Below are 15,488 nucleotides of genomic sequence, written 5' to 3'. Positions count from 1 at the left end.
GTCTACACATCTATGTCAACCGCATCTATGTCAACTGCACGTCTACACACCACTCTCGCTGACACTGTTCTCAACTATATCCTCATAAAATGCACAACTCTCGATTGCAACCTTGTTAGAAAGCGCACTTGATTCAGTTGACCGTGTTAATAAAAACAATCGAACCAACTAGGTCATAGTGGAACTACATAAAAAAGACAGCTGCTTTACTCAACTGCATGAAAAAACCAGCATTTGTTGAGTTAAGTGACAGTTAAAATCGTTTACTATTTCCTCCGTCCCGATTCATAGGACTTGTGTTTATCCCAAATTTAACCACGATAGTACATGTTATATACTACGTATTACAAAATATATACATTAGAAAGCTTAAATATTCTACTCTTTAATGATATAAGTTTTATGTTGTACAATTAATATTATATTGGCTAAATTGATGACTTAGAGATACGCGCAAACCCTATAAGCTGAGATAAAGGTAGTACTTTTCCTATCTATAAAAACATGTCGCAAATTTAACTAAGCTTAGTTTTTAAATACATCTAAATTTACATAAATCTTTAACATCTTTTATGAAATAGATTGTCAAGGTACGGTGCGTTAGTTAGCAATCGGCTAAATTAGAGAAAGTGACAAGCCATCTGTTATATATAGGTACTCCCAAATAAAATACAATACAGATTGCAAAAGTTTGTATCAGCTTTAAATATTGCTTGTACAATGTAATCCCAACAATACAAACTACCCAAAATATTGTCATGTAATTTACCCGTGGAGATCCCTGTTGAACAGCAAAGCCTTTTGCAATATCCGGGAGAAAGAATGAAATTTCGATAATCGTGTATACCCTTTGATCACAAGCATCAAGTTGGAGAACCGCCAATATTTCTAATTGGTTCTAGTGTGATGGATTGATGAATGTATGGACGGATCACTTTGTCCGGAAGAGCTGCTCCATGTCCTCGAGGTTCCGGCCCCTTGTCTCCGGCAGGCAGGTGTAGATGAACACGAACGAGGCGGCTGCAACGGCTGCGTAGAGGTAGAACGTGCCGGCCATGGTGATCGCCCCGTAGAGCGAAATGAAGGTCATGGTGACAATGCCGCTCATGACGCGGTTCATGGCAGTGCCGAGCCCGGCGCCCTGGCCGCGCAGGCGCAGCGGCAGGATCTCCGAGCTGTACACCCATGCTAGGGGCCCGAAGCCGACGGAGAACGTGCACACGAACGCCACCACTGCCGCCACCGCGACCGCGGCAACAACGGCGTCGTCCTTGGCGCCGGCGAAGACCGCGAACACGGACCCCAGCACGAGAAGCGACGCTGTCATGCCGCCGGTGCTCACCAGGAGCAGCGGGCGCCGGCCAACTCGGTCGGCGAGCGCCATGGCGATCAGGATGGAGCCCGCCTTGGCCACGCCGAAGAGAACGTTGAGGCCCAGGAGGAGGGTGTTGGAGGTGACCCCGGCCATAGCGAGCACGCGCGGGCCGTACAGCACCACCGAGTCTATTCCCGACGCCTGCTGGAAGAACTGCAGCGCCAGCACGGTGGCCAGCACGCGCCGGACGCCGGCCTTGGTCGCCACCTCCTTCCACGCGCCGCCGCCGCCAGCGCCGTTGCTGTCGGCGTCGACGACCTCCTGGATCTCCAGCAGACGCTGGTCGGCCTCGGCGGGCGTGTCCGACGTCCGGTCGAGCACGGCCTTGGCCTCCTCCGTCCGGCCCTTCATCGCCAGCCACCGCGGCGACTCCGGCATGGTGAGCACGCCGGCCGCCAGGAACACGGTGGGGACCACCCCCGCGGCGAACATGAGCCGCCACGACAGGTGCGCCGGCAACGCCGAGAAGGCGAAGTTGGACACGTAGCTCAGCAGCACTCCGGTGTTGATAAAGATCTTTGTACAAGAGAAGACACCATTATGGAAACAATTCTGAAGACATCCCGAGAGGGGAATTGACTCGTGTGAGCTACGGAAACTGAGCTACTCCGCTGACCTCGGGAAGGGAGCTGAGGAGGCCGCGGGAGGAGGCGGGCGCGATCTCGGCGGCGTAGACCGGCGCGATGACGAGCGCGTAGCCGACGCCGATGCCGGCGATGAAGCGGCCCGCCATGAGCGCCGCGTAGCCGCTGGCGAGCGTCATGATGAGCGGGCCGACGAGGAAGAAGGCGTTGGTGAGCACGATGGTGAGGCGGCGGCCGAGGCGGTCGGAGGTCCAGCCGGCGAACAGCGCGCCGACGAGCGAGTAGATGTTGATGGCGCCGGAGAGCAGCTCGATCTGCGTGTCGCTCAAGCCGAGGTCCTCCGCCATGAAGATCTGCGCCCCGCTCGTCACCGCCACATCTGCGTATGCCCGGTAATGTCAGAGTAAGCTCGCGCGCAGCCGGAGGCAACTGCGGATGTGTACGAGTCGGGTGTACTCACTGTAGCCCATGAGGACGGAGGTCATGGAGGCGAGCACGGCGCAGAAGAAGGGGTACTTGTTCCGCGCCGGCGACGAGGACGCTGCGCCATCGGGCTTGGTGGCAGCGGCAGCCAGCAGCGGCGCCTCGGCGTCCGGCCGGTGCTGCTCCTCCATAGCTCTAGCTAGCTACCGTTTGACACGGAAATTTTGGCTTACTCACGTGTATTGATTGACTGGATCGACGGGCAAGTGGCCGAGGATGACACGGATGTGCCTGCTGTTTAGCTGGGCTTGGATTCTTGCTAGCTACCACATGTTCCATCAAATGGGAGGAAATTTATGTACTACTAGAAGAGAAAGATCAACTTCTCAAGGTACAGCTAGTCCAACGGGAAAACGATAGGTTTTGATCGGGTTGTTTCTTTTCGGAAAAGAAATGTTTTGTCGTTCTAGTCTCTGCATCCGTGGATGCATTTATCCATTGCTTTACGGAAATTGCCACCTAGGCATGCCGGTAGATGTAAATAGGATATATAGCATTCAATTTTGGAAATACACCAGATATAGATGCAGACGCATATATTGATCTGGAGAATATCCAACCCTTACAACAAAAGATATGATAATGATGATATCCGACAATTTTTATAGATTATCTGAGATTTTCATAGAGTACTATTCGATAAAATTAGCCAAACAACAAATATACATACATATGTTGGGTTGCCTTTCGATTATTGTGATGTTAGGCTAGCACACAAACTGATGATTTTGTTAGATTATATTGTAGTCGGTTTATATTTCTTGTAACTCAAGTTAGGGTTAGTCGTCGGCCCTCTATATATATTTTGTAATCTAATCAATCAATCAATCAATCAAGTATAAGATAATTGCAATCTTACGTGGTATTAGATATCGATCCTCTCTAGGGTATGACCCCTCCACCCAAACCGCCGCCGCCCGGCTACTTCGAGTAGCTCCTTTTCCCTCTACCCTCTCCTACACCGATACATGTTTCCCCTTTTATCCCAATCACATTAGATCTTGTTGCTCATAATTATTACCACTGGTGTCATCTGTTTGAAGTTCATCTAGGTCGCTGCCATCTTCGTGGTCATGTCGCCGTCGACTCGGTGCCTCGCCCCAATGATTTGCAATGGGTCAAAGACGATCTCGCCATAATCCAGTGGATCTACACGCACGTCTCCACCGAGATCTTCAACCTCGTCTTCCACAATGCCGCCACCGCCTCGGCTCTTCGGTCCGCACTTCGGCTGCTCTTCCAGGACAACGTCGACGCTCGTGTCACCAGCCCCAACAACGAGCTCCGCAACACTGCCCAAGGTGATGCCTCGATCAGCATGTACTGCCATCGCCTCAACGCCATCGCCGACGAGTTCCGCGAACTCGGCGATCCCGTGAAAAATCGCCAACTAAACAACATCCCTGTCGCTGGCCTCAGCGAGTGCTTCAACAAGCAGGCGTCCTTCATTCCCATGATGCGGCCTCGCCCCACGTTCGCCAAGGTCTGGTCCCTGCTTCAACACGCCGATAGCACGCATGCTCGCAAGGAGGCCCGCCCTTAGGTCTTCGTTGCCACTCCTCGACCATCGTCGCCACCAACTGTTGTTGTGCCACCTCCGCCACCCACACATCCTCCTTCTAGGTGGTGTCCTAGCCCCAACTATCGGGGCAAAAACCCTACGTGGCGTCTGCCCCCCACCATCCTTCAACACGCCTCCACCTCCTATGCCTCCGAGCTGGCGCCCCATGCAATACCCTTGGACAGGGATGGTTCAGGCCTGGGCTATTCCTTGGACGGCACCTTGCCCGATCGGTGCATCGGCGGCCTATTCTGCCTCCTGGATTCCAGGCGTGCGTTCTCACACCGGCTCACCAGGACTGCTCGGATCGCGTCCGCCGCCCCAAGCCTACCATGTTGCACCACTACCCCCATGCTGCTCGGATCATAGGGGAGAATGTTTCGTATGACGCTGCGCCGCCCTCCCTCTACACCAAGCCGGGGGGTGGCCTTCATCTGCCGTACCAGCTACCAGCCATATCACACCCGACATCATTGTCAACTTCACCATCTTCGCTCCCTGCTGCGGCACCAAAGTGGGATCAAACCACTTTTCTTCAGGCCATGAACAACTTTGCTGCTCAGGGAAACTCAGGTACGGACTGGATTTTTGATTCTGGTGCTTCTAGTCACATGTCCTCATCCAGTAATATGCTGTCAAATTGCACTCCCTCTCTGTTTTCCTGTATTACACTAGAAGACGGTTCTTCAATTCCTATTTACTATGTCAGCCACACCAATCTTCCTTCTCCTAATAAACCACTTCTTCTTAGTGATGTTCTCGTTGCACCAACCCTCATCAAAAACTTTATTTATGTTCGTAAATGCACTCGTGATAATCTCGTTTCTGTCAAATTTGAATATTTTGACTTATATGCGAAGGATTACATGACCAAGGCGGAGATCGCTCGCTTCAATAGTTCTGATGACCTCTACACTCTTCATGAAGCTCCTGCCACCGTCTAGCCTTCTATCATGATCAGTTCGGTGGATCTTTGGCATCAGCGTTTAGGCCACCCCAACACCGCGACCTTGTCGTCTATTCTTAGTGAATTTTCAATACCCTGTAATAAGGCCACTCATGAGTCTTTTAACTTGTGAATCGTGCCAACAAGGAAAACATGTGTGTCTCCCTTTTAGTTCATCTACTTCTTCTAGTACCTTTCCTTTTGAACTTTTGCATTGTGATCTTTGGACGTCTCCTCATGCTAGTATATTCGGTTTTAAGTACTAACTTGTCATTTTAGATGATTTCACATATTTTGTATGTACCTTTCCCTTACGCAACAAATCTGATGTTTACACTATCTTTTTCAATTTCCAACGGTATGTAGCTGTTCACTTCTTTCTTCCTATCCTCTTTTATCCGCATGTGCGTGGACGACACAGGGGTCATTCTTCAAAGAAAATTATTTTAGTGTGCGTAATTCAGTTTTTTCACGTAAAAGAAAAAAACTTAGTTTTGATGATAAAGAATCTGGTAAAGTAGAAGAAATTGTTGTTCCATCTTGATGATGATATTATTCTGTAAATTCTTTGGTCTTTTTTCAGAGCATACTGAAGCACCAAAGAAAGACTACCTTCAATACACTCCACCGCCTTAGCCAATTGAAGAAGTGCAAGCAATAGTGGGCTTACCCGGGGAAATCAGGACCATGTTTTCTCCACCTGGGGAAAACGAATTCGCCCGGGAAAACGCTGCATCCAAACAAACCCTAGGTCGATCGAACTCCTTTGACCTTCGTAAAGCTGGTCCACCTCGGGCTTAGTCGGCAAGGATCCAATTGGCCTGTTGAAGAAGTATTTTAGTATTGAGCGCAATCTCCCGGCACTTCTCCTTGTACTGAGTGGTGTTTCGGAGGCCTCATACGGGGGTAGACCAGTTGGTGGGGATAGGGCCGTACGTTGCCTTGTGTTGAGATGGGACATGGCGCCTGTGTGGGGGATGGGGTGGAGTTGTTGTAGTTGGTGAGGAAGAAGGCCATGGAGGCGTTGGAGATGCCGCTGCTGACGATGGAAAGTGGTGGAATAGAGGGAGGGGAGCAGGAGGAGGAGGAAGGGGGGGGGGGGGGGGGGGTTGCACGCCGAAGTAGGGGGTCGTTGGCGTCATCGGTGGAGGAAGGCATTGGGTTTTGCGTGTAGGGCAATGGGGGAACTACCGTCCTCCAACCTACCGTGTGCTTCTCGTTGGACTGCTTCGTGTTAACCGACACCATGTTTTTCGGTCGAGACATCCGCGTGAACGAGCCGTTCGATAGTAACCATGCGGCCATGAAGTGTGACCTCCACCTAGCTCGGGATTTGATGGGTTGAGCTTTTTTGATTGGCTAGGCACCATGTTTTTGATTGGCTAGGCTTTTGTTGTTTTGGGATATTCGGGATATTCGGACGAGGCCGGATTTATTTCAATAAATTCGGATGTCTGAAACACCTTCCGGAATATATGCTTGGTTTTTTCGGGTTCAGGATATATGGGTTCGGGTTCGGGAATTTAGGGTTCGGGATTCAGGTTATATGGCCGTAGTGACCCAAAGTATCCAAACACGCTGACGCTGGTAGTGTGACTCATGCCATTTTGCACATGGAACAGAACCGCGCTCCCGCCAACAAGTTGACAGCCGCGTCCCTGCACGCGCACGTCCTCCACCTCCACCAATGCGGCGCCGGCGGCAACGCCCTCCGCCGCGCCCATGCTGCTTCCCTCGTATCCGGCGCGCTCGCCGCGTGCCTGCCCCTCGCCGGCGCTCTCCTCCTCTCCTACGCTGCAATCGCGGACCTACCCTCATCCCGCCTTATCCTCCTTCACCACCCGCTCCGTCTCCGCTCCGCCTTCCTCTGGAACTCGCTCTCCCGCGCGCTCTCCTCGGCATCCCTCCCCTCCGAAGCTCTGCGCGTCTACAACCTCATGCTCCGCTCCGCCGTCAGCCCGGACGACCGAACCTTCCCCTTCGCCCTCCACGCCGCCGCGGCCGCCGCCGAGGCGCACCCAGCCAAGGGTCTCGAGCTCCACGCCGCCGCGCTCCGTAGCGGCCACCTCGCGGACGTCTTCGCGGGCAACACGCTCGTCGCTTTCTACGCTGCCCGTGGCTCCGCCCATGACGCGTGCAGGGTGTTTGATGAAATGCCCGTCAGGGACGTCGTCTCCTGGAACTCCCTGGTGTCGGCTTTCTTGACCAACAAAATGTTCGATGATGCGAGGCAGGCGTTGGTTAGCATGATGCGGAGCGGGAACCCTGTGAATGTGGCAAGCTTGGTCTCGGTTGTGCCTGCTTGTGGCGTGGAGCAGGAGGAGGGGTTTGGGATGGGTATCCATGGGCTTGCGCTGAAAACTGGGCTGGACGCCATGCTCAATCTTGGCAATGCGCTGATCGATATGTACGGAAAACTTGGTCATGTACAGGCATCAATGCAGGTGTTTGAAGGAATGCCTGAGAGAAGCGAGGTTTCTTGGAATTCTGCAATTGGCTGTTTCCTTAACGCAGGGCTCTACGGAGACGTGCTTGCCATGTTTAGGGAAATGTCAGAGCGTGGAGTCATGCCAGGGTCTATCACGCTGTCAAGTTTGCTGCCTGCTTTGGTTGAGCTTGGGTATTTTGATTTGGGGAGGGAGGTGCATGGATATAGTATAAAGAGAGAGATGGACTTGGATATTTTTGTTGCTAACTCACTTGTGGATATGTATGCCAAACTTGGTTCTTTGGAGAAAGCATGCACTGTCTTTGAGAAGATTAAGGCACCTAACGTGGTGTCGTGGAATGCAATGGTTGCTAATCTTGTGCAAAATGGAGCTGAGGTTGAGGCATTCAGGCTTGTTATCAAGATGCAAAATGATGGGGAACGCCCAAATTCAATCACTCTGGTGAACGTGCTTCCAGCTTGCTCAAGGCTCGCCTCTATAAAGTTAGGGAAGCAGATCCATGCATGGTCAATCCGTACAGGATTAACATTTGATTTGTTCATATCAAATGCTTTAATTGATATGTATGCAAAATGTGGACAGCTGACCTCGGCACAAAATATTTTTGACCTTTCAGAGAAGGACGACGTGTCATACAACACTTTGATTTTGGGTTATTCTCAGAGTCCTTGGAGTTTTAAATCCCTTAACCTCTTTAAGCAGATGAGATCTGTAGGAGTTGAGTATGATGCTATTTCTTTCATGGGTGCTCTGACTGCATGTACTAATTTATGTGCATTTAAACAAGGGAAAGTAATTCATGGCGTTCTAGTGAGGAGATTGCAAAGTAACCATCCCTTTCTGGAAAATTCACTGCTAGGCTTGTATACTAAAGGTGCAATGCTTGATACTGCATCAAAGATCTTCAATAGGATGACACAGAAGGATGTTGCCTCATGGAATACTATGATCATGGGATATGCGATGCAAGGTCAAATTGATGTTGCTTTCCAATTGTTTGATTTGATGAAGGATGATGGTGTGAACTATGATCATGTATCTTACATCGCAGTGCTGTCAGCTTGCAGCCATGGTGGACTTGTTGAGAGCGGAAAGAAGTACTTCAGTCAAATGCTTGCCCAAAATTTAGAGCCACAACAAATGCATTATGCTTGCATGGTTGACCTTCTTGGGCGTGCCGGACAATTGACTGAATCTGTTGAAATAATCCTAGACATGCCTTTTCATGCTAATTCTGATGTGTGGGGTGCACTGCTTGGGGCTTGCCGAATACATGGAAACATTGAATTAGCACAATATGCAGCGGAACACTTGTTTGAGTTGAAGCCAGAGCATTCGGGCTACTACACTCTGCTGATAAACATGTATGCTGAGGCTGGGAGGTGGAATGAAGCGAATAAGATCAGGACATTAATGAAATCCCGGAAGGTTCAGAAAAATCCAGCCTATAGCTGGGTCCAGAGCGGCAACAAGCTACAAGCTTTTCTTGTGGGGTATACTTAGCACTTAGCTATGCTCAGATAAGTTCAAATTGACTGGCAGTGCAACAGAGGGTGCACTTATGGTGGCACGGAATCTATTACTAGGAATGATTTGTATATAGCAATACATTATGACAAGTTCACTCAGTCTGATAAATATCTTTATTTCAATAGTGAACGAATACTGTACAGGAGTGCAGTGGCTTGTAGAAGACTGTAGTTGTCAATGGCTGCATTCCATGGGCTGACAAGAATCACTTTAAGATGAGTAAATATCAATTGGCGCTATCTGTCAACACATCTTTTGTTATGGAGTCTAGCCTAGCAATGAAAGAGAAGGTAAGACTCTTATACAACTTGTCTTTCTACTTCGAGTAGTTCTGAATTTCTGCTCAACATTCTGTCTTCATACAAACATTCTCATACTCAACGTATCTGCAAGTATTCCTTCGCTAGCTCCTCAACTTTGGAGTTGGGATAATCAAGATAATCCTGATGTGCAAAATACAGCAATGTTGCAATATGTAAAAAGTATCATGTCCAGAGACGACATAGATGCAAATGTGGTAGAGGCTGCGAATTTGTATCTTGACAACATTTACGAAGAAAATAAGTTATGTATCAATAAACGGTTTTCAACTACTCTATCTGTTACATGGATATCCACATCCCAAATCTGTTTCTCCCAAACCCGTATTGGCTGTTTCTGTTCATCCATTGGGTTCATGTCCTAGTAGAGTTCAACCTCTAGCAGTCTAGTTGGCTTCGCCCAAGCAGCATGTGCCCTAATATGGTATGTGATGCTGGGATATAGAAGAGTTAAGAGTTCTCTTGTGAGGTAGTCCTTCTCTCTTTCTCTCTCTCCCCAAGAACCACCAGGCCTAGGCTACAACCTCTAGATCAAGGTGCTATACCATATATGTACATATTTTTATGTGTTATTACTTACACTAGACTTTCTTTTGATGTTAACATACAGTGGCTGGCACAATTCAGCTCCTTTTGCGGTTCCTGCTTGATTACAGTATTCTCTGCTGCAGAGGAAATAATATGTGCATCACATATTATTTCCTCTGCAGCAGAGAATACTGCATAGAAGTTTGTTCTGAATCTCTCTAGACCGTGTATAGCCTTGTTCAGTTCTAGCTGAAGAAGTGAGACAGACTTTGTTCAGACGAAAATGGAACTAAGTATCAGAATGTTTTTTTTACAGTCCAATCATGTGCTGCTTCCAAAACACTCTCAGTTCGTTACCAAATGAAACATTAACTAGTTCAGAGTCCCCTGCAATTCTGCATACTTTAAAATTTGGTGAATGTCCTCCTACTGATGCTTTGCTGTAAGAAATATTTCTTCTAAGTTCCTTCGCTGATAATAGATCAGCAGTTGCTTACTTGCTTGTGCTGTATTTTCGGTTGCAACTTGCAAAGTCTGTTGTACTCATGGGCTGATGTGTTGATTAGTTTACTGAACTGTCTGCAACTTGTGGGCTCTTAATTATTACCATCGTATCAAATATCCATGTATCCTGAAATCAATCTTGAATATTAAAAGTGTAGCTGACGCCAAGAGCAAGCGCAGCAACATGCGCAAGAAGATGTCCCCACATTGGAAGGGAAGGAGAAAGGAGGAGTCGACAGGGTCAAGGTACCGGACAGAAGAAGTGGTCTCCAGTTTCAAGACACCAGGTGGTGGCTGCTCTGGTGTCAAGATCCAAGGCAGTGCGGGCTTCTCCGGCTGCAAGGCAAACTTCTCCGGCAGCGACGCCACCAGCTGCAGCAGTTCTAGAGTCAGTATTGGACACCCATGTCTATTGAGAATGACGTTGAGACATATTCTGGTGAGCACAATTGAGGCATGACAGTTTTGTAGCATCGTGTCCTTGAACTTGAAAGACAAATTAGTATACTGAAAATTAGTATATGATAATGTGCATGGGTGGATGCATGCCTTCATCCTGCGCTAGGATGAGTATTTTAACTTCCCTTCATTTTGTGATTTATACTAGTAAATTGGACTATGAATGGATCAAGTAATTAGTATACTGAAAATGGTTCTTGTTTGGCCAGGTTTTCCAAAATGCATCATCTAAACCATTACCTGCAGGTTGCAGTGCATCTGAGCATTTTAACTTCCCTTCACTTTGTGATTTATGCTAGTAAATTGGAGTATGAATGCATCAAGTAAAAAATTAATATACTGAAGATGATTCTTGTTTGGCCAAGTTTTCCCAAATGCATCATCTAAAGCATTACCTGCAGGTTGCAGTGCATCTAAATTAATAATAAATAAAGGCTTCAGAGGGAACTAAGATTCTCTAAATTAATGTTTTTATTCTTAAACTTATTGTGCCTTGAGCTGTATTTCCCGTTATATTCTCTAAATGAATGCTATGATGTTGAGTACATGTAACTAACATGTATTTCTCAGACTTGTGCAGTCTTCTTCCTCCTGCGCCTTGGTGGTAGGTAGCTACCACTCATACTTGCAGAGTTCAATCCATGGAACAGAGAAATATGGCAGGAGTGAAGCTTGGCACCTAGGGTTTTGAGGTAACGAACCGATTGCAAACCCTGCCTTTTACGTACTCGATTCTGGTCGCAAATCTGAGGGGAAAAGATCAAGAGAAACTGCAAATGACCGGTTGTGGATGTGTGATTTTGGTGGTAGGTGTCCAAGAGCGGGATCGGATGTAGGGCCTCACCGGCGTGGTACCGGAGGATGCTGGCATCGCCGTCATCAGGTGCGCCTTCGAAGCCGGCGTCACCTTCTTACCGCTGATGCCTATGGGCCTGATACCAACGGGGTCCTGCTTGGAAAGGTCAGAATCTCCCTACATCTCCAAACACTGATGCTGTGTGTGTGCCTCATTCAGTTGGGGGTGGCAAAATTGTAATGCTCAATTGGAAAGGTGGGAATCTTTAGGCACACATTGCATTTCTGTACATTTATATGGGCCATAAGTGGGATTTGATTAAAGATTATCAATTATTACTGCAAAAATAATTGCATTGCTGTAAGATGGGTGACACTATGTCAATATGATGAAGATGAATCATGATGATGTTCCACTTTTTTCCTTGCCAATTTGTTCGCAATTTCAGCTTAAACTGAAAAAAAAACAGATGACAGAATTTCCAATATACACTGTAGACAGGTCGAGTTAGATGGAATTATTACGGATCATCGTATATTGTGTTTACAGGTGGATGCCTTTCATCTTTTTCCTCCTAATTGTTAGTTGATTTTGTTGGTAATTTACTATTTTATCTTTGAGATTTTGAGTTAAGGTAAATATTCAAACAATATAAAATCATGTAGGTTAAGTAGTAGTTTGGTTGCTGGTCATAATCGCCAAGTTTAACAGCATGTGCATCATAATTTCATTGGTATTGGTACTCCCTTAATCTACCTAGCTCTGGTGCCCTGCTTGTCGCAGCTGTTGGCAATGAAGTAAACATTGTCACCATTCTCAACTTCGTCTTTTAGTAATTCGATTGCATATTTCTCATGTCCTAGTGCCATGTTGAGCTTTTCCTTATTCTGACTTCTGGGTGTATCAGTGGAATTGTAAGATTTGTACTCAAAGTGTACCCGTGTGGTGTGCAAACATGATTTGTTCCTAGCTAGTGCTAGTACTAATATATTGTACTCGTTCCCAAGATTAGTTTTCCTAACGTAGTGCTATGATCTTTTATCTAAACATAGCTCTGTATCCTGTCTAGAGAATATTGTTATAATTTGAACCCACCATCAGCAACGTTTTAGATCTGCTTGGTCAAAATGTTATATCTGCATTTATTAGTTTATATCCTTATAGTATGGCCCGGCCACAATCTATTTCTTCTCCAATTAATAGTGGAATTTATAAATATATTATGGCTCATTCAATCAGTTTGATCTCTACTCAATATTAACATTCTATAGGCTTGGGAGTTTGTGACATGCCTTGGATATAATTTGTTTTTGATGTTTTGAGACCTATTTGGTTGAATTGTTATACTCCGTATCGTTATTTTGTAATGTACACAGATACAGTGTGATTTGCGCGAAATGTATTTACTTATCGACTTTACATTGTCATTTGAAGTCTTTGGAGCGAAAATCGGAGTCCAAATAATAAAATAGTTCAAAATCCACCCCTCTAAGAATTATATAATTTTCATTTAATGTAGAGTAGCTCAAACTCATGGATGATCTCACCCTGTTGGAAAAATGTCTGGTTGGGGTTTTGGTTCACTACAACACTTTTTAAGCTATACTATTTATGCAAACTGCGGTGCTAAGAAAATAGGTTCATATGACATATTTCACTTGGTAATATAACTACGATATGCATATATGTGATCTGCTTGCTAGAGCTTAGTCATGACTACGTTTTTGCATGTTTGCCCTGATAGGGCACCGTGTTTGCTTTTTGTACATGATGCCCTAGTCACGATTAGGTATTGATGGGTTGCTTGCTTTGGTGACCACCAAACACATACAACAACTTGTTGACCAGGACTGCTCGCAGGATATAGTTTTTCAGCACCAGGTTGCTGGCTCTCCATCCTCCGTATATTTTCATAGAATACTATGTAGGTTAACAGAATCTTTAAGATTACATTAAAATGTTAACGTTGATGGCCAAAGTGCTCATAGGAGATTTCACAAAATCTTATGTTTCATCTATTTTGGAATTAGACACTTGGCATTATTTGTTGCTCCTAAACATTACACATCGTAGATTTGTATTAGTAATGATGAGTTAATGCGTTAACCTTTGGCCTCTGTGGTTTTAGCAATGCAGTTAATTTCTTATATGAAATTCTCAGCGCAAGCGCTTAGTAGGCATAAGATTTTGTGTGATCTGGTACAATGCTGCCCGGATGGATCCTTCTCTGGATGCACTTTAAACTGCCATAGTTAATCGTTAGTAGGATGTGCAAACTTTGAATTAACGACTCCATATTGGGCTTGGGCTTGGTTGTGTTCGGTCATATCATGAAAAATAGATTGATGAAAATCTGACCATGGAAATATGCGAAATCTAGATTGATAGATCTCTTCCGTTCTTTGTCTACCGCTTAATAATATAATCGGCTTTTATCCATGTTTACTTCCTCAGCTTGAAAAATATAGAACATGTGTTCCATTGACCTCATTCTTAGGAACAGTACGTCACATTTTACACCCAGATGAAATTGTCTAAAATAACGATATAGTTAGCTCGCACAGTGGTTGTGACCTGGAGGTCCTGGGTTCAAATAAGCCTCTTTGCATAAAAAGCGAGGGAAAGGCTGCGTAGAAATTCCCTTCCCCAAAGCCCACAATGTGTGGGGAGCTTTCAGCACTGGGTACGCCCTACGGCCTTAACGATATAGTTGCTTCCAGGGACGGCTAGGGCCAATTCAGCTTATGCACTATGTTCTTGTGAAACTCTTGCCCTTCACAATATGGATTGCATGGATTTTCAGTCATGGGCCTGAGGCAATAGCCATGGCTGCCCCGGGCCTGTTTCCCACCTGTTTGGTTCCAGTTTTAGTTCCCGTCTCTTGGCCAGGCCGTCACATGCAGAACACATTGCTCTTCAGTTTTTGGTGCGGAAAATATGAAGAATATTGAAATGCCCCTCCATTGTCATTAAAAACCATGAGTCCACGACCCTAACTCTTGTACAGATAGAAGCCTAATTAGTAGTGATTTCTTATTTTCCTCCATGGCTTATCCACAAGTTAGTGATGTTCTTTTTATCAGTAGCCAAGATGATCCTCTGTAAGCTACAATGAATCATTCCTTAAAGGCAGAACGTATTGACGAATTATATAAATTGTACTTATTTTCTCACTAACTTGATGAGTTATGTGGAGTAAATGTCTTGAGCAGGCACTAAGGCAGTTGCCTCGATGGTGGAAGGTTCAAGTGGCCACCAAGAACTGCGGGATTCGACACTCTAGTGGCATGCGTGTCACTGTCAAGGGCAGTCCGGAATATGTGCGTGCCTGCCGCGAAGCAATCCTTCAGCTTCTTGCCATCAACTACATTGATCTATACTTGCTGCATCGCATTGACCAGCCACAGCCAGTGCCTATAGAGGAAAGTGTGTGTATCACTTGATCGTGGAAATGTGCTTTCAATTTTTGTTAGTTGTGTCTTATTGGGTGAGTGTAGATGGGTGAACTGAAGAAGTTAGTTGAAGAAGGGAAACTTTACTATGTTGGCTTGTCTGAGGACAGTGCATTAGCTAGGCGGGCGCATGCAGTCACTGTGGCGCAGTTGGAGTGGTCTGCGTGGACGAAGACTATTTTGCATGTTGAACTTGGGAGGTGCTGACCAATTGGAATGGATCTCGAGGCTTGCTGCTGCCCATCGCGCACTTCGAGCATCTTCGGAGATCGTGCGCGTCAAGCTGGGCCGGCGATGATGCGCAGGGACATTGTGTGTCCTCCTCCCACATGTGGGAGGGAGCCTTTGGCTTCCCGGACCACCTCTCCAAATCTTGCTGCCGCTGAGATCCCAGGACCAAAACCTTGATGCAATTGAAAGCAAGGCGTGCGCCCGTTCACGCAATAATATTCAGTGCCGCGCTGCCGGCCGATGATTATCTGATGATTGATTTGGTTTCC

At 46.6% G+C, this 15,488-nt stretch overlaps 3 protein-coding genes across 4 annotated transcripts; 2 read left to right on the top strand and 1 right to left on the bottom strand.

The window, feature by feature from the left end:
• Nucleotides 1–735: 735 nt before the first annotated feature.
• Nucleotides 736–2,671, bottom strand: LOC127299452 (polyol transporter 5). The gene is made up of 3 exons (XM_051329417.2): nt 2,420–2,671; nt 1,992–2,338; nt 736–1,891 (listed from the first exon to the last, which is right to left on the bottom strand). Exons 1-3 carry the CDS (start codon nt 2,571–2,573, stop codon nt 932–934), a joined length of 1,461 nt encoding a protein of 486 aa, XP_051185377.1. The 5' UTR covers nt 2,574–2,671; the 3' UTR covers nt 736–931.
• Nucleotides 2,659–3,985, top strand: LOC127303417 (uncharacterized). Its single transcript, XM_051334153.1, has 2 exons — nt 2,659–2,773; nt 3,486–3,985. Exons 1-2 carry the CDS (start codon nt 2,659–2,661, stop codon nt 3,983–3,985), a joined length of 615 nt encoding a protein of 204 aa, XP_051190113.1.
• A 2,554-nt stretch (nt 3,986–6,539) lies between these two features.
• LOC127299451 (pentatricopeptide repeat-containing protein At1g18485) lies at nt 6,540–15,488 on the top strand. Of its 2 annotated transcripts, none has more exons than XM_051329416.2 (5): nt 6,540–9,219; nt 10,440–10,720; nt 11,311–11,432; nt 11,551–11,701; nt 14,749–15,488. In XM_051329416.2, exon 1 carries the CDS (start codon nt 6,563–6,565, stop codon nt 8,900–8,902), a length of 2,340 nt encoding a protein of 779 aa, XP_051185376.1. In that variant the 5' UTR covers nt 6,540–6,562; the 3' UTR covers nt 8,903–9,219; nt 10,440–10,720; nt 11,311–11,432; nt 11,551–11,701; nt 14,749–15,488. The 2 variants fall into 2 exon arrangements, with proteins under 2 accessions (XP_051185376.1, XP_051185375.1); XM_051329415.2 differs by having other exon boundaries at nt 10,435–10,720.

This window comes from Lolium perenne, chromosome 5, assembly GCF_019359855.2.
Source record: "Lolium perenne isolate Kyuss_39 chromosome 5, Kyuss_2.0, whole genome shotgun sequence".
Lineage (NCBI taxonomy): Eukaryota > Viridiplantae > Streptophyta > Magnoliopsida > Poales > Poaceae > Lolium > Lolium perenne.
Note: the sequence above shows the minus strand (reverse complement) of the source record. Positions and strands in the feature narration are given on the sequence as shown.